The sequence below is a fragment of the Penicillium griseofulvum genome, assembly GCF_001561935.1.
Source record: "Penicillium griseofulvum strain PG3 chromosome Unknown contig_79, whole genome shotgun sequence".
Lineage (NCBI taxonomy): Eukaryota > Fungi > Ascomycota > Eurotiomycetes > Eurotiales > Aspergillaceae > Penicillium > Penicillium griseofulvum.
Genome location: NW_024467420.1, coordinates 2,762,731 through 2,786,069, shown reverse-complemented (window position 1 = coordinate 2,786,069; position 23,339 = coordinate 2,762,731). Strand labels below are relative to the sequence as shown.

The following is a 23,339-nucleotide window of genomic DNA, read 5'->3' as shown; positions in this document are numbered from 1 at the left end:
TTTTTAAAGCAGCTCCCTGATCAGCTCGGGGACTTCAGTGGAAAGCGCAAAGTTACCATAGCATTCGAGAATGTAGAACTTATCCATTGCTAATTCATTGTTGTTGCCGAAAGGCCAAGAACGTGTTGTGTATTTGGAAGCGAAATCCAAAGCAATAAAGTAGAAATTACTGATTAGTTGGATGACCACTTCGGCAGCAGTTTGTCCTCCTAGTCTCTTTTGGGCTGCGTCTTTGGCTGGCACCTCGGAGACCTCCCTGGCTCTAACGATTCATCTTCAGTGTCAGGGAGACTATGTGATTTCATATTCACCGTAGACAAGGGGGTCTGTCGCTAGAGCACTAAATTGGGATATGGTGACAAGGCGTATGTAGTATGCTTGATAAATCTAAATTATATCGAAATCAATGGAGTACTTTTCATAGATGGTGATTTGAGATGATTTCAAAACAGTTCACTGGGGAAAGTATCTTATACATCGTCGCTCCGTATCACGCAAGGTCGTGTAACCCCAACACCCAAAAATGAGGTTTATGCAGCTTTAGATCGCCCTAGTTACAAGTAGAATATTGTTGCTATTGCTACCAAGCTAGGACTGATATTCACAAAAGTGAAACAGAAATGAAACTATTGAGGATTTTGCTCTCCAAATTCATGTGTACCCCGCTTGTACTTGATCCTTGCCAATGATACTTACTCACCCATCACTCGAGCTTTGATCTCCCTGCGTGAATTGGATGGCCTCTTTATATAATTTCAATGCCCGTAGATAGGTGTCCCAGGTAATGGTATTGAAAAAACTGTAGCTCGTCGGAGTCTGATAGGCTCGAAAAGGCAGAGCAAATATTTTCGTAAAGATCATTTATGGCTTGGGATTCTCCTAGAAAGGTGTAGCTCGACAGGTGCACGAGAGATCATGATGTAGTGATTTGTATGCGAATGACATGGGTCTCCTAGTTTATCCATCCTCCAGAAGATTCTGGGGTGACCAGTACTCTTTCTCAGTGCCCTGGGCATCCAACCAAACTAGACCATCAGCAAGCAGGTCATCGATTACAGTTTGTGCTCGAGCTTTTTCCCATCCGAGGTTTAACCGTAGCATTGAAACGCTGACAAAACTTAGCACCTGAATGGCTTCTAAGACTGTTGCTTGATCGCTGTTGAGTTCTTTAGGAATGGACCTAATGTACTGCTTGGTGCCGACCTTGACAATGGAAAATCCGGAGCCAAGAGGCTCGAGCGACTGAACTGCTCGTAGGATGTCGTCACTGCCAAGCACATAGTTTGGTTAACCACTGAGATATGTTCGTATTTTTTGAAGGAATAACCTCATACTCTGAAACCTCGAGCCCACTCCCGATCGCCTTGCCCTTCCCCACTCGTTTGCGACATTCCTCGACACCAATTAGTCCACCATTCTCGCTCCTGGTCTCTCTACAGAGCTCCACAACTCTAACTGCGACTTCAAAGTAAAAGTCATTCATATCCCCGCCTAGAATCTGGGTCCAGAAGCTACCCCCTTCTCCCATTCCGCGACGGCCATTCTTGCCCTTGACGTTGCTTGCGGCAAGGGGATCAACCCCGATGGTGTTACACATGCGGGCAAACTCTGCTCGGAATGTCGGGTTCAACTTTATGGTAGAGCTATGTTCTAAGGCAAAGGTGTGGAGCAACGACTGAAAGACCGATAACTGAGTCTGTAGGGAGGCAGTATGGGTAGAGCGGAGATTGGCGCCATGAGTAGCATAAGATTGGGTTGCCTGAGTTCGGTTTGCAAAGGCCCCGAGGCCCACTCCACGGCGAGACATGGTGTATGGAGTGAGTAGAAAGGGGATCGAATCCACTAGATAGTCCTGGTCATAGTTACCCCAGGCGGGTCAGACATCCATGAAGCTATCTGATAAGAGGCAAACCCTTATCTCGCTCTCGATAAGGGCTACATCTATAACAGGTTAGCGCGTGTGGATTCATAGGCTAACCATATATGGCTAGGGGGACCCGCACCCACACAAGCGAAGTCTCTTCTTACATTCCTTTTCTTCGAACTTTTCCTTCTTCCTTTGACATCCTTCGACAACCAGCCGACTCTCGACCTCGTCCGGACCTTCAAAATGGCCGCTACTACGTATGATTCCCAATGACTTCTTCCTAAGACTGACGCAATCTCTGCTCGAGTTTGTAAGGTTGCGGGTATAGTCGTCCTTCTCGCTGGGGATACCAGCCGTTTTCCACAAAATGAGCTAGGTACCAGCTCGATCCTTCCTGCCCTCTATCTCGGTCCCAATTATCTCGGATACACATGTTGTCTATCATGGAGCAAAATTCGGACACGGGAAAAAGGGTGATGGAGTCTTGAGGCTGAAAGCGCCTGGCGCCTTCTCCTCCAAAAATATTGTTGTGAACTATCGTTCTCGGGTGCTTATGATGTGGTAGCAGCATCATGATCCTGAAGCGAAAAGTGGCAACAAATATTTCCTGAACATTGTTCGGGGTTTTGTCGGATGAAGGCATCAATGGCGTATTGCGGGTGATCTGATTTGTGAAGACTGTGCTGGAATATGCATGGCTAGTACCAAGCTGTAATCGATCTTGGAATCCCAATGCGTTGGCCCTCACTGATTAAAGACATTTCGTCGAGTTTTTTTTAATGCCTTCAGTTGAGAATGTGGCGCTATATGCCGCAATTCTTTCACTCGGCGAATTGTCTCAGTCTTGGTTTATCTTGAACAGGCTGTTCTAACATTCCACAGCTCCGTTCCCACCCAGAACCAGGTCCTCGTTCCCGAGACCCTTCTGAAGAAGCGCAAGTCCCAGGAGGCTGCCCGCGCTGAGCGCCGTGCCGAGGCCGAGAAGACCAAGAAGGTCAGATTTTCCCCTTTTTCTCTCACACTGCCACTCGTCCCTTCCAACTACATGATGCATAACACCATTCACGATGACTAGACCGCTACCACGGTCAATGCTGTCGTCTGTCAACCATCTTTCGGGTCTGACATTAGTTACACAAACTACTTGCCATTTTTTTCACAAGTCTTTGGGGAACCCTCATGCTGACTGTGATTCATATATAGGCCAACAAGGAGAAGCGTGGTGTTATCTTCAAGCGTGCCGAGTCTTACGTTCAGGAGTACCGCACCGCTGAGCGCGAGAAGATCCGCCTCAACCGTGTTGCTCGCCAGGAGGGCAGCTTCTTCGTTGAGGGTGAGCCCAAGCTCGTCTTTGTTGTCCGTATCAAGGGTATCAACAAGATTGCTCCCAAGCCCCGCAAGATCCTCCAGCTCCTGCGTCTACTCCAGATCAACTCTGGTACTTTCATTCGTCTCACCAAGGCTACCCAGGAGATGTTGACCATTGTCAACCCCTACATTGCCTACGGTTACCCCAACCTGAAGTCCGTCCGCGAGCTTCTGTACAAGCGTGGTTACGGAAAGGTCGACAAGCAGCGCACTCCCCTCACCGACAACCAGATCATCGAGGAGCACCTTGGCAAGTTCGGCATTGTCTGCATGGAGGATCTGATCCACGAGATCTACACCGTTGGCCCCAACTTCAAGCAGGCCAACAACTTCCTCTGGCCCTTCAAGCTGTCCAACCCCAACGGTGGTTTCCGCACTCGCAAGTTCAAGCACTACATCGAGGGTGGTGACACCGGTAACCGTGAGGAGAACATCAACGGTCTCATCCGCCAGATGAACTAGATATCTCCTCTTGAGGTGTCCGGGTTGGAGCGTTCTTTGAGCGCACCTCCAAAAATGTTACAAAATTTAACGACTTTACTGTCTTGGGTTGTTTTTTGCACGGGCTGTTTATATCCACTAGTCAATTTCTTTTCAGCGATACGATGGTCTGGGATTTCCGATCAATTTAATGCTTCAAACAACCCAATTGCATGGTCATCGGCCTGTTCCACTCGTACTTTTGTCTCGTAGCTGTACCCCGTATTCGGTAATCAATTAAATTCCCCGGGGCCTGTGTTCGTGATGGATAATGTCCACCGGTTGTATGGTCCCTTACCGAAGACTGTCCCGAGGTCCGAATCCCACGTTGAGCTATCCTGGATGTATTTGAACCCATGTTTCTAAATTTTATGACCATATGGACTGATTATCTTGATCTCATTATTGTAATTAATCCATTGGCTTTAATTAGTCTTTTGGCCTGGAGCCCGACTGATTCATCACATGTCTCTAAATTATATATCAGAATCATGAACGCTTTTAGATTCTCAAGGACAATCTACTTGGTACTTATGTATTCTCATGTCATTTTAAATAAATCGGAACCTGGCCAGAACGTAGAATATATGTAGGGATAGCCTCGAAATTTGTGACAATATATATACATATTCAATTTATAGGACACTGTATTTCTTCCAATATTTCCAAATTAGGCCAGTCAGATCATATTTTAACAACCTCTTGAACTCTCCTGTCACGGTTAACCACGAGGCGGAGCTGTCGCCCTTGCCAGTCCGAGTTTGATGCTGATAGGTTATGTGTCGCAGGCTTGAAAGCGCCTTGGCGGAGGGTTTCAGTATAGAGCTCGTAGGATGGGTAATCTATATCAATCGTTTGAGTCAGTATGTTTTGTGCGTCATGGTGTTATTACTCTTTCGAGTATATATATATATGCATACAGCCGTTCACAAAGTGATTGACCTGTTGTTCGGTCATTCCGGTGCCTTTGGCGGCACGGAGCGTGCGTTCCTGCTGCTGGCGCCATTCGTAGACGAAACGAGGGTTTTCCGCATCGCTGCAATTAGTTAGTAAAATAAATATATGCCGAGCGGCGGAGCACATACATATGGATCAAAGCATCAAGCTTGCTGCGAAGGAAACCTATGTTAGCAAAGCTTTTTATTGCGCAGTCTCCAGTGACCGAGGAAACCCACTCAGTCAAGACGTCATATCCTTTCAAAGCATCATTTACAGCTTTAATATCCTCGAAATTGACATGACCTAGTTGTCCATCATATTTACCGTTGTCCCTTTGACGTACAGCGGCCTCCCATTTTGCACGCAGGGTTTGGTCATCCCATGCCCGGAACCCGACACACCACCCTTCAAAAACCACAACTTTGACTTTATCCTGACCCTCTTTGTTGACGACTTTCCAATTTGACTTTGGAACACGATCGCCCTGGCCCTCGAACGCAGACTTGTCGTACCGCGGGATAGCCGTCGGACGTTCAGCGGCGAGCGAAGCAAACACCTCCTCACCCAATGCGAGGTCATGAGTTGAAGGCTGACCACGATGCTGCAGAAGGGGGTTTGAAGGATGTGCTTGTGCTAGAGCCACCTGATCGGCGTGATCAAGGTAGATATCGTCGAGTGACAATGTCACGACCGAGAGCGAGTATGGTTCCGAGTGAAGGGTGTCATTGAGAGCGGATACCTATGAAGGTTAGAGATCCCGAGGAAATTGAATGAGATCCCGAGGTATGGAAAATTGACTATCTCTGAGTCAACTTACTAGGACTGTCTTGCCCGCACCCTGCACACCATTGAGGCCGATGAAAAACGGCGGGGTACTGGGGTTACCGCGGTGCCGCTCGGTATGAATGCGTAGGCGATCAAGAAGGAAAGGGATACAGTGCTGGGACTTGTCATCCACGATTTCAGGCATTTTGACTTGATTTTGACCGATTACTTGTTTTCTATTGCACGTCTTTTGTATTTATGGGTAGGAAGTTTTTCAATGTTCCAATCGGCCGAGTGAATGGGGTTCTCCCCCCCCACGGGGTATATTCAGCCGCTACATTTTTTGTTGGTACATTTTTTGAATGTTATATAGTAGATATACAAAATGATTGAATTGAATAGTCAAGTTAAATAGTTAAGTAGTTATACATAGTTATATAGTCAAATATACGAAATATGTAATAGAGGCACATGACAATCCATCACATGCCTGAGTCAGCAAATACTATACCTACCTAGGTACCTAGGTACTTGAATACTACATGGTACATACTAGTTATTTGTACATTGTACGTATATTTTTGCATAATAGTAATAATAATAGGATAGTATAGTATTCATTTTTATTTTAACAGTAACTAAAAATTATACACGGACATCTACGCCGGCATGTGATACGGGTCGATCTGCCATTGTAAAATACATCTTTCATTACCAGGAAACGTGCCGAGGTCCTTAGCTTGCCGAGTTGGCTTTAAACTCCCCTCTTCTCCAGCTTTCTTCTTCAATTTCTCTCTATCCACTTTATTTTCGGATATACACATAATGTCCGAGTTGCGATTTGATAACCAAACGGTGGTGGTCACCGGTGCCGGTGGTGGTCTGGGGAAAGCATATGCTCTCTTCTTCGCCTCAAGGGGTGCAAATGTCGTCGTGAATGACCTCGGTGTCTCTCATAAGGGTGAGGGAAAGTCAGGGAAGGTATGAATAACATTTCCAAACTAGATAGACAGATATTGACAAGTATTACAGGCCGCAGATGTCGTTGTCGATGAGATCCGCGCCGCCGGCGGTAAGGCCGTCGCCAACTACGACAGCGTCGAGAACGGTGATGCTATCATCGAAACCGCTATTAAGGCCTTCGGCCGCATTGATATTCTGCTTAATAACGCTGGAATTCTGCGGGATGTCAGCTTTAAGAACATGAAGGATGCCGACTGGGATTTGATCAACAGAGTTCACACCTACGGTGCATACAAGGTGAGAACCCTCGGCCACATAAAAAGCCTGTCAAGCAGGAACTGATGGTCCAATTTTGCATAGTGTGCGAGAGCCGCGTGGCCTCACTTCCGCAAACAAAAGTTCGGCCGTGTTATCAACACTGCCTCGGCTGCTGGTCTATTCGGCAGCTTCGGCCAGGCCAACTACTCAGCTGCCAAGCTCGGCCAGGTTGGTTTCACCGAGACCCTGGCCAAGGAAGGTGCCAAATACAACATTATTGCCAACGTCATTGCTCCCATTGGTAAGCAAGTTAACAGAACCCCGGCATGACTTGGGAAGGCTAACCCCCCATTAGCTGCCAGCCGCATGACTGCAACTGTCATGCCCCCTGATGTTCTGGAGAACCTCAAACCCGATTGGGTTGTTCCTTTGGTTGCTGCCCTTGTGCACTCATCAAACACCACAGAGACCGGTGGTATCTACGAGGTCGGTGGTGGCCATGTCGCCAAGCTCCGCTGGGAGCGAGCCAAGGGTGCCCTATTGAAGACCGATGACTCTCTAACCCCTGGTGCTATCGCCCGGAAGTGGAACGATGTCAACGATTTCTCTAAGCCCGAATACCCCACTGGCCCTGCCGACTTCATGAGCTTCTTGGAAGATGGCTTGAAGATGCCCAGCGCTCAGTCTGGAACGGAGCCTGACTTCAAGGGCCGTGTTGCCTTGGTCACTGGAGGTGGTGCCGGTCTCGGCCGCGCATACTGCTTGCAGTTTGCTAAGCTCGGCGCCTCCGTTGTTGTCAATGATCTTGTTGATCCCGAGCCTGTGGTTCAGGAAATCATCAAGCTCGGTGGCAAGGCTGTCGGAAACAAGGCCAACTGCGAGGACGGCGATGCCGTCGTCAAGAGCGCCATTGATGCCTTTGGCCGTATTGATATCCTGGTGAACAACGCCGGCATCCTGCGCGACAAGGCTTTCACCAACATGGATGATAACCTGTGGAACTCCGTTGTTAATGTCCACTTACGTGGTACCTACAAGGTGACCAAGGCTGCTTGGCCCTACTTCCTCAAGCAGAAGTACGGTCGTGTTGTCAATACTGCTAGTACCAGCGGTATCTACGGCAACTTCGGCCAGGCTAACTACGCTGCTGCCAAGCTTGGTATCCTGGGTCTCTCCCGCACTCTAGCTTTGGAGGGTGCCAAATACAACATTAAGGTCAACACCATTGCTCCTAACGCGGGTACCAATATGACTCGTACCATTATGCCCGAGGAGATGGTCCAGGCTTTCAAGCCCGACTATGTTGCTCCCCTTGTGGTCTTGCTGTGCTCTGACATGGCTCCCGAGCCCTCCACCAAGGGTCTGTTTGAGTGTGGTAGCGGCTGGTTCGGCCGTACCCGCTGGCAGCGCACTGGCGGCCACGGCTTCCCCGTGGACGTCCAGTTGACCCCCGAGGAGGTGGTTCGTAACTGGAAGCAGATCACCAACTTCGATGATGGTCGCGCTGACCACCCCGAGGACGGCCAGGCCGGCACGGAGAAGATCATGGCTAACATGTCTAACCGTGTGCACGGCAATCCCTCCAGCGAGAACGAGACTCTGAAGAATATTGAGAAGGCTAAGACTCTTTCGAGCGAGGGCACTCCCTTCAACTACGATGACCGCGATGTGATCCTATACAACCTTAGCGTGGGCGCCAAGCGCACCGACTTGCCTCTTGTCTACGAGAACAACGACCAATTCCAGGCGCTTCCCTCGTACGGTGTTGTCCCCTGGTTCAATACCGCTAATCCCTGGAACATGGACGACTTGGTCAAGGACTTCTCCCCCATGATGCTGCTCCACGGCGAGCAGTACATGGAGGTTCGCAAGTTCCCAATCCCCACCACCGCTAATACCCTGACCTATCCCAAGCTCATTGACGTCATCGACAAGGGCAACGCGGCCATTGTCGTGGCCGGGTACACAACCAAGGATGCTAAGACCGGCGAGGATTTGTTCTACAACGAGTCCAGTGTCTTCATCCGCGGCAGCGGTGGCTTCGGAGGCTCGCCCAAGCCGACCGCAGTGCGCGCCAAGGCTGCCACTGCTGCGTACAAGGCACCGCAGCGTAAGCCCGATGCCGTGGTTGAGGAGAAGACCTCCGAGGACCAGGCAGCGCTGTACCGTCTGAACGGCGACCGCAACCCGCTCCACATCGACCCCGAGTTCAGCAAGGTTGGCGGCTTCAAGACTCCCATCCTGCACGGTCTGTGCTCGCTCGGTGTCTCAGCCAAGGCTGTCTTCTCCAAGTTCGGTCCCTACAAGAACCTCAAGGTTCGGTTTGCGGGTGTTGTTCTGCCTGGCCAGACCCTCAAGATTGAGATGTGGAAGGAGGGAAACACTGTCCTGTTCCAGGCCACCGTTGTTGAGACTGGCAAGCCTGCCATCACCGGTGCTGGTGCTGAGCTCTTGGAGGGTGCTAAGGCCAAACTGTAAAGTATGAACTATTTGAAGCGATATTCCCATTGGCAAAGCTGGAACATTTGGATCAGACTATTGCTTGTATATACTACCTGTGCTTTTTGATTTAGTTTTCGCCATTAGGTCAATGGATCTGAAATTGGTAATTATTCAAGTGTAGTTTGCACTTCTGATCTACATTGTAGTGAATCACACAGGTCCATGACAAACTAAAATCGTCCTTTAATATAAGCGTCATTTGGATTTCCACTGATTTCTGCGCTAAAACATTATGGGTAATTGAAAAGGGGAAATATCATTTTTGATATGGCATGATGTTCACTAAGAGCATGCAATGTTTAAGCGGCTTTGTATACTAAACTTCTCCAAAGCCTTGGAGATCATGGGGCGCGGAAACGTCTTATGTAACAAATCATTCTTCACGGGATTTTCAACTTTTATCCTCTTACATCCTACATACATCTGACAAGTCTCATATTCCTAAAACCATGTAAACCCCACAATCATGGTGCTCTCGCTGCCAGTCCCCGGCTTCTCCAGATCTTCCACATCCCGCCCCGATGCACCATCTCACCGAAAGTCAGCCTCCGGTTCTTCAACCAGCTCATCCAGTCGCAATGTTCGAAACCCATCTCTAGCACAGACTGGATTATCCCCCAACAGCTACTCTATCACTCTTGAAGCGCTACGGAATAACCCTTTTGGCAGTAGCTCCCGATCCCCCGCCCAGCTCTCGACCCACGAAACAGAGGAACACAAGCGGGAACAGGAGGAACTCAATACTGCACTCGAGACTCTGGTTCGCATTTTTCCCGATGTACAGATAGAGGTATTCCGCGAGCTGCTGCTACGCTTTGACGGACAGAGCCGGTTACAAGTGTGTGTCGAGGAGCTGCTTAGGCATAAGAAGAAATGGGTTTCGGGGCGGTGGAATCTCTCGGAAGGAACTACTGAAGCCGAGGTAGAGGGAGGTGCTCGCACAGCCCCTAGAGGCGATGAATTTACTCGACATGACATTGGCGATGGTAGTTTGGTCCCTCCCGATGAGCGGTTTCGGTCCGACGAATACAAGGCCGCCGTGCGGTTGGCTATGACAAGAGAATACAATGGTCTGAACAAGAGCACTGTGGAGGCTGTTTTAGCTGAAGTGAATTTCAGCTATGCTCGGGCTCGACCCATGCTCCGGGATCTGTCGCGTCGAACATGGCGCGCGACATTCAACAGCATGTTCCCTTCTTTCAGGCGAAAGAAGGACCGCGAGGAACACCCGCTTTTAGTCTGGCATCGTCGGCCGGATGGGGAGCTTGTTCCTGTTCAGAAGGAAACCGGATGTAGCGAGCTGGATGCAGAGCTCTACGAGATGTTGTTGGCCCCGCTGTTGCGGCAGAAGCGCGAAGAGCAGCAGGATAAGGATTTCCGATTTGCTTCAGAGTTGAACGAGAAGGAAGCTCAAGAACTTAATGCCCTTTACGAATGCGAGTGTTGTTTCGCCGACGTGACATTCGAGCAGATCGCGACCTGTTCAACCAACACTCATGTCATTTGCTACCACTGCATTCAAAGAACTGTCTACGAGGCGCTTTTCGGGCAGGGCTGGGGCAAATCTGTCGATCTAGAGCGCTCTACCTTGATGTGTCTTGCACCGCTGTCCGTCGGGTCATGCGAAGGATGTCTTCATCCGGAGATTGTCAAGCAGGCCATTCTTCTCGACACGGCTGGCTTCGAGACATACCGCAAATTCGAGGATCGGCTCTCTTCCGAGGCACTTATGAAGTCTCAACTCAAGCTCGTTAGATGTCCGTTCTGCTCCTATGCTGAAATTGACCCGGTCTACCACCCTTCACCCCGTGGTGTCCGCTGGCGGTTCCGTCGTGACGGTGGTATTATACCCACGATTTTGATGATCCTCCTACTCCTTGACCTCGTCCCCTTACTCGTAATCCCTGTGTTTATTCTATTACTCTTGGACCCAGCCACCGTAACAGCGGCCTTCGGGAATGCCATTCGCAACCTCTGTCTTAAGATCCGGCCCAAACGATTTACCTGCGCCAACCCCTCCTGCTTACGCATTAGCTGCATGACATGTCACAAACCGTGGCGAGATCCACATGTGTGTCACGAGCCTTTACTCCTGGATTTGCGCGCTACCGTCGAGGCTGCCCGCACCGCCGCCGTGAAACGGACCTGTCCCCGCTGCTGCCTCTCTTTCGTCAAATCATCAGGCTGCAACAAACTAACTTGCGTCTGTGGCTACTCCATGTGCTACCTATGCCGCAAGGCTCTAGGACCACCTCTACGAACCACTGCGCCTGCCCGTGCCCTCCGCGGCTTAGATGCCTTTGATGGTCCGGACGATATACCCTTTAACGATGAGCAGGTAGAAGGCAACATATCCGACGACGAATTCGAAGAACCAGAAGGCTACAAACACTTCTGCGAGCACTTCCGCATCACTCCGGGCTCTCGCTGCACAGAATGCACGAAATGCAATCTGTACCAAGCAGAAGACGAGGAGGCGGTCGCCCGTCGTGCAGGCGAAAAAGCCGAGCGTGAATGGCGGATCAGGCAAGGCGATTCCGGTACTAGCAACCAAACTTCTCTTGAATTTCGCAATGTAAACCAAGACCTCTCGGCCGGGGCGGATGGTCCTGCGAATCGCCCGACTTCACTTTGGGATTTGCAACTTAGACCTTCGGGTAAGCCGTGGATTTACTGGCTCAGTGATGTGTGGACTGATGGACGGTGGAAACTCGAGGGTCAGGCTTTTACAGACTGGATTGTGGAACGGGTTGTCGAAGTTGGGGATGTATGATCCCCTATCATACATCCCCTGTGTACCTTTGGCCCTTTCTAAGATCATTTTCTTCTTCTTTTTTATTTCTGCCTGCTTATTTTAGGGTTGCATCTTGCAATGATGGCACTTGTTTTTCATTCCCCGGTACTCTACGCAGAGTATCTGAATGCCGGTGGCATACAGTGAGTCTCATTTGCTTGGGAGGTTTCAACATTGATGACCGTAGTTCTGTATTTCGTGGCTTCTTATTGCTGTCAAAATGTAGCAAGAAGCATTACTTTAGTAAATGACAGTAAGTAAAAGGAATCAAAGAAATGTTTGTGAACAATCCTTTACAAGTGAATCCTGACAAAAAGACAAAATCAGGCAGTACATTCCATCAGGTTGTTATGTATTCATGATTCTTTACCCAGGCAATATTTTATCCAAGCAGCCAATATGTTCACGGCTAACTATATCTTCTGATCACATTTCAGCTCGCACCACTTAAGGCGACTGTTGTGGCTGTATCAAGATGAATTCCTTCATAGAGTTATCCCATATTAAACACGGTACCCTCTCTCCGTCAGGCACCAGGATAAGGTATTCATATGGAATTCCTTGATACTCACTTCTCTGCGAAATATTCCATGCACCTGGCTTCGCTGAAGAGGTCGAAGAGAACTCTCGGCGCTGGGTTCAAATCAAGCGGGAAGCATCTCACTATATCTCACAGAATGGATCAACATCACCGAGTTATTATAGAATGTCCTCTTCGGCGTTGCTTTAGAGGGGAAGACGAGACTCTGAGATAAGAGAAGCTCTAGTACTAGAAATCAACACAGGCACCCAGAGACTGCAAAAATTGAACAATGGTTTATATCTATGAGCCAAAATCACCTTTGTGACCGATGATATCTACTTCTCTCCCTCTTCTAAATCTCCATTAAGTCGCCTCTTCCCTTCTTCCTTCAAAGCTTGATCGTCTGCCCGGTTTAAACTAACCTGTGGCATCAACCAAACAGCTAAAACAAAAGCGAATGTTGCAAGGGATGCACCGACAATAAAAATGATACGAAATCCTTTTTGATATGCCGGTGTTAACACATCACGGACATGCTTAGCTTCCTCTGGAGATAACTTTGATAGATAACTCTGTGGGCTCGAGAGAAGGGAGTGGGACTGGGATTCGTCGAGATTGAGGATTGAAATAGACGAGGAGACAATATTATTACTGTATCGATTAATAAAAGAATGAGCCATATGTGAAAGAAGACTTACATTATAGTCCCGGCAATAGCGAGCCCTAAAGTGCCGCCGAGATTTCGTACGAAGCTGCTTATTGTTAGCTTCACAAAATGGCTAGCATGGGGGTCACTTACTTCCTGAAGGAAGTTATCACAGCCATATCCCGTCTTTCAACACCAGCTTGAACTGCAATAAGAGAGCTACAGGGAGTTAGCGTAATTGATTGGATCAGGATAGGGGGCCACGTACGGCTGCAGAGTATTTCCAACCCCGACACCAGTCAAAATGCCATACCCAATCTGCTTTCCCAATCCTGAATGCTGATCAAGTGTCGAGAACAGGCCAAGACCCGCAGCCCAGACCATCCATCCAAACAGGATGCATTCACGGTAGCGGCCTAGCCAGTGTACAACAAGACCGGAGCCTGTGCTGCTAACAGCTGTGATAAAAGTCAGCACGGGAACGTAACCAAAAGGAGAGGATTCATACTTTGCATGAGGGTAATAGGAAGCAGCATTGCAGCAGCTTTTACCGTTGAATACCCAAATACCAGCTGATAGAAAGTGGGAATATAGTAAACTTGCACCAAAAAGTTCCACCCGTTGATGAACATGGTTAAACACGCGCCGTTCACAATCCGACTCTGGAAAATATGCATCGGAACCAGTGGTGTGGATGCACCCTTCCACTGCCACACAACAAAAGCAACCGAGATAGTGAACCCAGCGACCAGAGTCGCAATAACATGCGCTGAGTTCCACTCATACTCGCCGCCGCCCCAGGTCAAACCAAGCAGCAAGACCGAAGTTCCACCGAGAGCGAGAAGTGCACCAAAGAAATCAATCGCCTTTAGCTTGACTTTCCAGTTGCCAGTAACTTTCCGAAGGGGCATAAAGAAAAAAACAGTCAACGTGGTTAACGCAGTGAGTGGTAGATTCAAACGGAAGATCCATCGCCACGAGTCTTGTGAAATGGAGGCTAGTGCACCTCCGATGACAGGACCAATGCCATTTGCAATGGCAACCACAGCACCTAGGATACCTTGATATTTACCTCTTTCACGGAGAGGGACAACGTCGCTGACGATCATCTGTGCAACCGTCATGAGACCACCACCGCCAACTCCGGTGAAAGCACGGAATACAATCAATTGTGTGGCTGTCTGCGCAAGGGAAGCTGCTAATGATCCAAAGAAGAAGATGGCTAGACCAACAAAGAGCACAAGCTTGCGAGACCAGATGTCGGATAGCTTTCCATAGAGTAATTGAAAACATGTTGATGTTCTGTGCCGTGTAAGCTTGAGTAGTATCATTACAAGAGAAAAGAGTAACTCACACAAAGTACCCGCCTGATATCCAGGAGGTCTGATCACTGGCGCCCAGTGCATTTCCTATGATAGACAAACTGGCTGCCAGGGTTGTCTGGTCCATCAGTGCCAGGAGGTCAACACTGGAACAGGCCAGGAAGATCTAGATAATTGTCATTATCTTGGTCACATATTGAGTACCGTATCTACTAACCGTGATAACAGTGCGCTTAGGCACATAGTTGGTTTGTTCATTGAAAGTGACAGTCACATCCTTCTCAAACGCATTATCTGTTTTCGAATTTTCAAGTACCCCTGTCATGGTGTATTGATATGAATAGAAAGTAAATACCTAAGGGAAAAGGAAGTAGAAAAGAAAAGAAAAGAAAAGACAAGAGGTTCAAACGGGAAAGTTCATAGATCGGCGATGAGCACCTTGACAGAAGATCTGCAAGTTGAACAAAACTTCTCAAACGCCCTCAAGGTCCTTATGGCTTACAAGGATAGAGTATTTGATTTTCAGGGAAATTAAATAACACCTTTGAATCCATTCTTGAGTACCTTGTCAGATTAAAAAAAAATAATAATAATAAAATAAAAATATTTTATCACATAGAACATGACGCTGCAATGCAATTCCGTTTTCAACCTTTTCTATATCCAATTTATGACAGGACTTGCCAGAGTTCTCTTGGACCGTATATCCCCGAGATCGCTCTACGCCATTTCCTTGTTCGTATCAAATTTCCAGGGGCTTCCACTTATATTTTTAAGTATCTGATTTGCGTATTCAGTGGAGTAAGAAGAGATCTTACTTTCTTACTTATTGGACGCCAAGAAAAGACGCAACAGGATGGAGGGGCAAGTGATGGACCGCTATAGAAATTTATTCTGTATAATTACCTAGATGGACCCTAGGATTTTCTTCTCTCACATCTACTTTCATCCCTCGGGTTGCTCTTGAAACTTGTGCAGTAGAAAGACTGTCCGCGAACCAACATCTATTGTACTAAGTCTCAACATCAATTCTTCCAAGAAAATGGCCAATATGAATGAGAACAATGTATACTTCGGCACTGACTCGCTGAAAAAATACTTCAACCCGGACTGTCAGCCTCCTCTACCTCTTGTAGAGCTCCCACCTCATTTGAACCCTTATCATCAAGATGGGGTGCGGATATATGCCAAAATGATGACCATGCATCCGGCAAACAATGTCAAGGCAATGCCAGGTAAGAAACCCTGTGAGAATACCAAACAGTACAAGCTAATATGAGACCAGCATTGAACATGCTTGAGTCTAGTGTTGTGTCCGGCAAGACAGATCAGATCATCGAATACAGTTCCGGGTCAACAGTGATTTCAATGTCAATGGTTGCCCGCGTCATGCACGGAGTGAATGACACCAGGGCCTTCCTGAGTAACAAAACGAGCGACGCAAAACTAAAGTTGATGCAATTCTTTGGTCTCGACATTACCTTATTCGGTGGACCGTCTCAACCAGAGCCATTAGACGAACGAGGTGGCATTCAAAATGCCCGAAGAATGGCTCTGGAGTCAGAGACCACTGTCAATCCCAACCAATACGAAAACAACAACAACTGGAAGTCTCATATGCGATGGACCGGACCACAGATATTCAAGCAGCTGCCTGAAATAAACGTTCTGTGTGCTGGTATGGGCACGTCTGGTACCATGACCGGTCTAGGGACCTATTTCAAAGAGGTTAAGCCATCTGTTTACCGACTTGGTGTTTGTACAGCCCCTGGTGACCGGGTACCTGGCCCCAGGTCATATGCTCTAATGCGCCCTGTCGAGTTTCCCTGGAGAGCAGCTGTGGATACTATCGAAGAAGTTGGATCGGCCGAGTCATACACACTCTCTCTGAACCTATGCCGAGAGGGACTGGTTTGTGGCCCATCATCCGGGTTCAACCTCCAAGGACTCTTCCAGACACTGGGAAAGCGTAAGGCTGCAGGAACCCTATCTGAGCTCGCGGGGCCAGATGGCATTATCCACTGCGTCTTCCTCTGCTGTGATTTGCCGTACCAGTACATTGATGAGTACTTCCAAAAGCTGGGCGAAGAGCAATTCCACCCAATCCGAAACGAGGTAAATACCACACTCCTGACGTGTTGGCTTTTGACGAGTCCACCTTAGCCAAAAGGAAAGAAAAAAAGAGAGTAAAGCTAATCTGTCCACTATTTCCAGCGCCTGGCAAAAGTTGACCTGCACCGATATGACGAGAGCTGGGAGCGGGACCCATTAGATATTTTACCACACTTTTATGGATCACCGCGATCCCTTGCGCAAAGCTTATTGAGTGAGATTTCCCTCAAACCGCAAAACAGCGTTGTGGACCTGCGCCAGCCGGATGACTTCTACACGTGGCACCTTCCTGGTTCGATGAACTTGCCATTGTGTAGTGTTAGACCTCATAGCCCGTCGCCATTTTCCGATCCAGGCTTATTAGAAGCGCAATGGGTCGAGCTGGAGAAGATCTTCAAGGATGACGTCTTGATCTCAGATCTAGGACGGCATCACGTCCTTGTGATATGCTACGATGGAGATTCGGCACGTGTGGCTACCAGCGTGCTTCGGGCGAAAGGTATCGAAGCAGACAGCGTGCGTGGAGGCCATCATGCGCTGAAGCTGTATGGAATTGGGGGTGACAACCCGATCTCCACTGACAAGGGGCCTATCAAGGGTAATGTTTCCATTACAGCGGTGGCCCTTGAACAGAGGACCTGAGACATATCATAGCGCAATTGTGAAAATGCAGAATGTAGGGTTGGATCTACCATGTGAGACGCTAGTCCCGATGCAGACATATTGTACCTCGATTTCTTTTCTTTTTTTTTTTCCCCCTCTTCTTTTTTCTCTTTTTATCATTTTCAATTTCATTTTATTTGGCTCATACTACCCTATGACTCTTTTGAGAATTTTTATTTTTTGGTTTCGACTTGACAGTTATCCACCTCGAGTGCTCCGCATGCGTTGAATAACACACATTTTGAGGAAATGGAGTATTCATAAGATATTTTATGATGTATATGATATTTTTCCAAGTAACCCCCATGTCAGATTCAATATTAAGCGCAAATGTGCTCTTTACATTCCAACCAACCACAAGTCTCTAAATTACAGACACCCCCCAATTTATCCCATGAAAATCTGCTCAATTGTGAGCAGAATCCCTGCGAGACTAAAAATGTCTGGAACTATTCAAATGACCTTCAATAGGAGAATAAAGGTATCCCCAGCTTTCGGTCAAAACTAAACTTGGATCTACCGATCATACCTTCGATATCCCATATCTGTATTTCCTTGTCTTGTAGGTGTTACTTCTTCACAAGATGATGGACATGGAGATGGCCACACCATGGCTCGATCAGCCGGTGATGCTTCATTCGTCTCGTGCCGACAAATGCAAATTGACCGAAGCTCAATGTCTCTATCGCAATTATATCTGGCGATACTGGTATGTACCTTCTTTCGAGTTACGTGTATATGTGCTTATGTGAGATCTGTTCCAGGTACCAAGCCGACCATGTTTATGCATTAAACACTGTCTACTTCATGTGTGTGGTGATTGGAGTGTTCGCGATATCAAACTTGCTTGTACGACTTGCTCCAGATAGAGTAAAGCGGACTAGACTATGGCGCATGTTCACTTCCGCCTCACGATACTTGTCTTATCGTGGATATCGATTGTCTGCACTGCAATATTGGTCTCCTGCGTTGGGTGTGGTGATTCTGGGTGCTATTGGCACTATATTCTTCTTTGGTGAGTTGGACTTGTGAAGATGTAGCAATGATAACTGACGGGTTTATATAGGAATGACACTCGGCCCACAACCATATTACTGGCCGACAGATGCTTCTTATGGAAGTAGTCCTCCAATTGCGACTCGATCGGGCTGGATGGCTCTTGCGCTGCTTCCATTTGTACTGTGTGTATTTTATTCGGAGCATGCAAGTCAGTCGCTGACCTCCTCTTAGAGCATTGAGCACGAAAGCCAACATGATCACTGGCGTGACTGGTATTCCACATGAGAAACTTCAAGTGTTCCACCACTGGACTAGCTATGCGATGTTTGTGTTAGCATTAGTCCACACATTCCCATATATCGTGTATCATATCAGGAAAGGGGACATGATGCATCAGTGGAAGACAAGTGTGGTATACTGGACAGGAGTTGTTTCTCTCATCTCACAGGCATATTTAACCCTCATGTCTTTGCCATTCATTCGGTAAGGTCACACTTAACCTATCAAGGAGACAAACCCCTAACAACTTCTACAGCAATAGATTCTATGAATTCTTCAAAGCCACGCACATCTTCATGGCGGTAGTATTTGTCGTGTTCTTCTTCCTTCACTGCGATTTCCGGCTCTCTTCCTGGTATGTTAGACCCCAATAAGCCCCCAAGATGACTTTATATTGACATATAGTAGGGACTACTTCATAGCCTCGGGTGTGATCTACTTCCTAAGCCTGATCGCCAGCCACATCCGTACCTATCTAATGCATGGAATCCACAACGCAACTATCGAACTTCTCCCCAGCGGTCTTGTCCGCGTGGTAGTCCCATCAATTATCAAATGGACCCCCGGTCAGCACGTATTCGTGCGCTTCCTCACATCAGACCTACACCTACTCACCGCCCACCCCTTTACCATTTCCTCCACATGTCGCAATCCAGACGAAATAGGCAAAGCCTCGGAACTAGTATTCTACATCAAACCACGCGACGGTGTCACTGGACGCCTTAGAGCAATGGCAGCCAAGAATCCAGGCTGCACGAAGAACATCTTGATAGAGGGACCGTATGGCGGCGTCAGCAAACCTCACATGGCGCAATTTGATACGATTCTAGTGATAGCCGGTGGCTCGGGAGGCGGGTTCTCACTAGCCATGGTAGACGAAGCGCTCCGGTTGACGGAGATAAACGCACCAGGCGAGAAACGACCACTCTCCAGGCGGAACCTTCAAGTCGTCTTCTCGACCCGCGACCACGCCATGGCAGATTGGTATATCGATGAAATCGACTCACGACTCTCAAAATCGACTATGTTATCTGCGGATTCAGACAAGGGATTCGAGACTGCGGTGTCTGTACACGTCACTGACCAGCCTGGACAGGGGATTTCCTCGACTTCGGAGTTGGACAATGTTAAGGGCACGGCTGGTAAAGTACCGCCGGCTGAGATTACTACCACTGGAAATTTCACTTTGAATGTCCGCCGCTATTCTCGCCCTGATATTCCTAGTCTGGTTGCACGCACTATTGCGATGGCACATAATCAAGGGACGCATCTTGAGAAAAAGCAGCGGGTTGGGGTTTTGGTTTGTGGCCCTGCTTCTATGCTTCATGATACACGGAACGCGGCGGCTTTGGCGCAGGCCAACGTGCTCAAGGGCGAGGTTGAGGAGCTGTATTTGCATTCTGAACCTTTTGTGTAAGACTTTCGTTTTCTTGCTGTTATGAAGATTGGCTAACTGGCTACTATAGGTGGTGAATGCTTTTTGATATGGAATATCATCCCCAGAGTACTGTTGTTATTTCACTCTATTATCTTCGACTGAAATATTTCTTGCTCCCGAGTATATATCAAGTATCGACTTACCACATAATTCATAAAAAATAGTGATATCTATAGAAAATCCAAGTTATTAACGGTCAAGACTCTCTAAACCAGTCTAAATCCCGAGTCTGTACTAAGTCCCAGGTGAATACACAGCAATCTAAGTATGAACTAGATACAGAAAATGATACCCAAAACAGTACCCCAGAATTATAAAACAAAGTCTGGGGATAAAAAACACCAAATCCTGAAAAACAACGCCGAGCATTAATCCCATAAGGCTGAGTGGAGAGATGAACATGAGATCAAAAGACCACGAAATGCAAATCTAAACATTAAATGAAAACAAAATGAAGAGATCATCAGGTCGTTAACCCACCGAAAACCCCTTTCCACCGCTATCCTTCCTTTTGATATCAAATCAAATTCAAATTACTCTCCCTTCTCAACTCTCTTCATCAGGGAGTCCCTCATTCGCACATTGACCACACCACCAACACCGTACGCAGGGACGATCTTCCCCATGCGCGCAAAGCAACTAGGCACATAATCGCGACGAATCCGTGCTACACGTTCAGTCCAATGCAAACCACTAGCCGGCTGGCGGTTGTAAAGGTCCAACCCAAGGAGATGCATGGGCGTACTGGCGAACTGCATAGCAGCGGGACAGGCAAATTGCGCGATGCTGGATTTCATAGTTGGGCTCGAGGCGATCAAGTCTGGGACTGAGGGTGCAATAAGAGCGGGAATATTGAAAGAAGCCCAGATGGTGATGCTGTCGCGAAGACAGAAGAGGCCGTAGGAGACTTTTGGAATCTGGAGGGCTGGTGTGGGCGCGGAGGGAGGGCATGGTGCGCGGAGAGCAGAGCTGTACTTCCACGCGACTGGGTTTGTATTTATGGTGCTGCTTCGAGCTGGCGATTCGTTGGGAGGAGATACGCCAAACATTTTGGCGAAGCGCGCGTCTTTATAGACGCAGATTGTCATGTTAACTATTGTCGTTGCGAAGAACTTGGGGAGGCCTGTGTCAATGGTATTGTAGGGTTGGTTGTGTGTTGTTGATCTGAGGGTATCGATTGCATTTGCTGTCAGATAAGTCGAGGTGTATAGGGTGTAGATGAGGAGGAATGGAGTGCTGAAGAAGAAGCTGCTGGGTCGAGCGACCATTGATCGGAGGCAGCTTTTGATTGTTTGACCAATTGGGAAGCCTTTCGAGGCTTTTTCCATGATTGCACTGGAGGATTATTAGTCTTGTATTTCTAAATAAGCATTTGAGATCTGTGATCACTCACCGATCAATGATGGTGATTAATGGGCAGGTCAGAACACCAGCTGTTGCTGCACTAACAACATCAACACCGAGTCGCTTGCCCATATCCTTCGTATTCCATGTTGAAGCTGTCGGGCGTGTGCTGGGGGCCTGATGTTCCTGTTCCTTTATTGTCGCCATTGTAGATATTGTATCTTGCACAACATCCCGATTCATGCTATAATATGGATAAAAACGAGGTTATGCATTGGATAAAAGAGTACATAGGTCCAAAAATGAATTACAAATGCGAGGTCTGATATCTATTGACCTCCCCCAGCTTCGGACGAGAATGACCCGGACGCGATCCGGCGCCGGCTCTCCGATGCCGGCCCGATAGCTTATCAGATAAGCATTTTATATCAGGCCTTGGGGTTGTCTACATATTGTCAAGATATTACAAGTATAGGTTTCCTTCATTATACTCTTTATATTTTAAATCCCCCAAACGCCAAATACCAAGATATTTAACTACATATCTACCGAGCTTCAATACCATCCAGAGTGACATTCACCGCACCAGCTTGCACCAACTGAAAAAAAAAAAGAGTTAGCAATCCAAATGATGCAAGGGAGAAACATAAGACATACCGCTCGTTGCAAGTCATCAATCAAGTCATCTACATCCTCAATACCAACACACAACCGGATCAAGTCTTCTGGCATAGCACGTTCCGCCCGCGTCTTCGCGTCAATGCTAGCATGACTCATACGGCAGGGCATGCTGATCAGACTGTTGACACAACCAAAACTGACACTGATAGCCCAAATCTTGGCACTCTCCACAATCCGCTCGCTAATGGCCGTGTCACCGGTCTCGAACGAGAGAACAGCGCCGGCACCCCGCGCCATGGAATTGTGGAGTTCGTATTGCGGGTGGGACCGCAAACCGGGGTAGCGCACCTTGAAGCCATGCGACTCAAGGAACTCGGCAATGCGCTGGGCATTGCTTTGTTGTTGGTCCATGCGTACCTTCAACGTCTTCACGCCGCGCAGTAGTAGCCAAGAGTCAAACGGTGACAGGCCGCATCCTGACGCGTTGATCGGGAAGTATAGGCGTTCTCCGAGTTGTAGGTCGTTCACGGCAATGACACCGGCCATCAGGTCGTGGTGACCAGAGAGGTACTTAGTACCACTCTCGTAAACGACATCGGCACCGAAGTCTAGTGGGTTGAGGAGCAGGGGAGACATCATGGTGTTGTCCACAGCGACAATGCAGGCGGGGTTGGCTTCATGGGCGGCGGTGGCAATCTTTCCAATATCGACGATCTTGATCAGGGGGTTTGTAGGGGTCTCGAGAAGCACCATGGTTGTCTTCGAGCTCAGCACCTGCTGGACCTTCTCGGCCTGTGTGGTGTCGACGTGATGCACAACGATTCCGCCGTTGGTAGAGAGATACTTAAGCAGACGGTTGGTGCCACCGTAGAGGTCGTCACCGGTGACCACCTCGTCACCGGGGCGGAGAAGTCTTGTAATCACATCCAAGGCTGCCATGCCAGATGAGACCACCAGGGCGCGCTGTGCTGACATGATCTTGGCCAAGTGACGCTCAAGGTGTGTGCGAGTGGGGTTCCCGGACCGTGTATAGTCATACTCTCCACCGCCGGCGTTGGAGGTTTGCTTGAAGGTAGCACTCTATGTGATCAACAATGATCAGTATTCAAGTGCAATTACAAGGATCATTATGTGACCGAGGTGGGATCTGTACCTGGTAGATAGGAACGCTGCTGGCATTGTATTGGTCACTGCCCTCGGTGAAGACCAGCTCGGTGGCGATATTGTACCGGCGACCGGTATGAGGACTAGAGGGGGCAGGGGAAGGTGGTAGGTCATTGCCTGACAGGTCAACCTGGGGGAAATCTTTCTTCACACCGCTGGATGACCCTGAGGCATTGGGAATTCCAGCTGAGGCCGACATCGCTGTAGCGGGGGCAGAAAGAGGGAGAAAGAGAGGGTATAGAGGGTAATTGAGATAATTGCAAGCAAAGAATGAAAAAGATGCGATGTCAGA

At 48.2% G+C, this 23,339-nt stretch overlaps 9 protein-coding genes across 9 annotated transcripts; 5 read left to right on the top strand and 4 right to left on the bottom strand.

Moving 5' to 3' along the window:
• Positions 1-957: 957 nt before the first annotated feature.
• On the bottom strand, positions 958-1,807 carry PGRI_009420 (ESCRT-II subunit protein SNF8; the record flags this gene model as incomplete). Its single annotated transcript, XM_040788655.1, has 2 exons — positions 958-1,267; positions 1,335-1,807. 2 exons carry the CDS (start codon positions 1,805-1,807, stop codon positions 958-960), a joined length of 783 nt encoding a protein of 260 aa, XP_040652427.1.
• Positions 1,808-2,110: 303 nt separating this feature from the next.
• PGRI_009410 (60S ribosomal protein uL30) lies at positions 2,111-3,697 on the top strand (the record flags this gene model as incomplete). The annotated part of the gene is made up of 3 exons (XM_040788654.1): positions 2,111-2,124; positions 2,750-2,861; positions 3,071-3,697. The coding sequence occupies 3 exons, from the start codon at positions 2,111-2,113 to the stop codon at positions 3,695-3,697; spliced, it is 753 nt and encodes a 250-aa protein (XP_040652426.1).
• A 702-nt stretch (positions 3,698-4,399) lies between these two features.
• On the bottom strand, positions 4,400-5,624 carry PGRI_009400 (TDA10 family protein; the record flags this gene model as incomplete). Its single annotated transcript, XM_040788653.1, has 5 exons — positions 4,400-4,557; positions 4,636-4,751; positions 4,801-4,824; positions 4,891-5,393; positions 5,472-5,624. The coding sequence occupies 5 exons, from the start codon at positions 5,622-5,624 to the stop codon at positions 4,400-4,402; spliced, it is 954 nt and encodes a 317-aa protein (XP_040652425.1).
• Positions 5,625-6,244: 620 nt separating this feature from the next.
• mfp (putative peroxisomal multifunctional beta-oxidation protein (MFP)) lies at positions 6,245-9,118 on the top strand (the record flags this gene model as incomplete). The annotated part of the gene is made up of 4 exons (XM_040788652.1): positions 6,245-6,400; positions 6,452-6,679; positions 6,743-6,941; positions 6,996-9,118. The coding sequence occupies 4 exons, from the start codon at positions 6,245-6,247 to the stop codon at positions 9,116-9,118; spliced, it is 2,706 nt and encodes a 901-aa protein (XP_040652424.1).
• A 490-nt stretch (positions 9,119-9,608) lies between these two features.
• Positions 9,609-11,915, top strand: PGRI_009380 (E3 ubiquitin-protein ligase; the record flags this gene model as incomplete). Its single annotated transcript, XM_040788651.1, has 1 exon — positions 9,609-11,915. The coding sequence occupies one exon, from the start codon at positions 9,609-9,611 to the stop codon at positions 11,913-11,915; it is 2,307 nt and encodes a 768-aa protein (XP_040652423.1).
• An 879-nt stretch (positions 11,916-12,794) lies between these two features.
• On the bottom strand, positions 12,795-14,752 carry PGRI_009370 (MDR family MFS transporter; the record flags this gene model as incomplete). Its single annotated transcript, XM_040788650.1, has 7 exons — positions 12,795-13,110; positions 13,158-13,211; positions 13,259-13,324; positions 13,374-13,563; positions 13,614-14,407; positions 14,460-14,593; positions 14,645-14,752. The coding sequence occupies 7 exons, from the start codon at positions 14,750-14,752 to the stop codon at positions 12,795-12,797; spliced, it is 1,662 nt and encodes a 553-aa protein (XP_040652422.1).
• Positions 14,753-15,469: 717 nt separating this feature from the next.
• PGRI_009360 (putative cysteine synthase B) lies at positions 15,470-17,181 on the top strand (the record flags this gene model as incomplete). Its single annotated transcript, XM_040788649.1, has 3 exons — positions 15,470-15,662; positions 15,713-16,542; positions 16,642-17,181. The coding sequence occupies 3 exons, from the start codon at positions 15,470-15,472 to the stop codon at positions 17,179-17,181; spliced, it is 1,563 nt and encodes a 520-aa protein (XP_040652421.1).
• Positions 17,182-17,786: 605 nt separating this feature from the next.
• On the top strand, positions 17,787-19,953 carry PGRI_009350 (ferric reductase family protein; the record flags this gene model as incomplete). The annotated part of the gene is made up of 7 exons (XM_040788648.1): positions 17,787-17,911; positions 17,967-18,217; positions 18,269-18,383; positions 18,433-18,684; positions 18,737-18,835; positions 18,889-19,893; positions 19,947-19,953. The coding sequence occupies 7 exons, from the start codon at positions 17,787-17,789 to the stop codon at positions 19,951-19,953; spliced, it is 1,854 nt and encodes a 617-aa protein (XP_040652420.1).
• A 498-nt stretch (positions 19,954-20,451) lies between these two features.
• Positions 20,452-23,246, bottom strand: PGRI_009340 (Pyridoxal phosphate-dependent transferase, major region, subdomain 2; the record flags this gene model as incomplete). The annotated part of the gene is made up of 5 exons (XM_040788647.1): positions 20,452-21,253; positions 21,312-21,506; positions 21,812-21,861; positions 21,920-22,963; positions 23,037-23,246. 5 exons carry the CDS (start codon positions 23,244-23,246, stop codon positions 20,452-20,454), a joined length of 2,301 nt encoding a protein of 766 aa, XP_040652419.1.
• Positions 23,247-23,339: the final 93 nt, after the last annotated feature.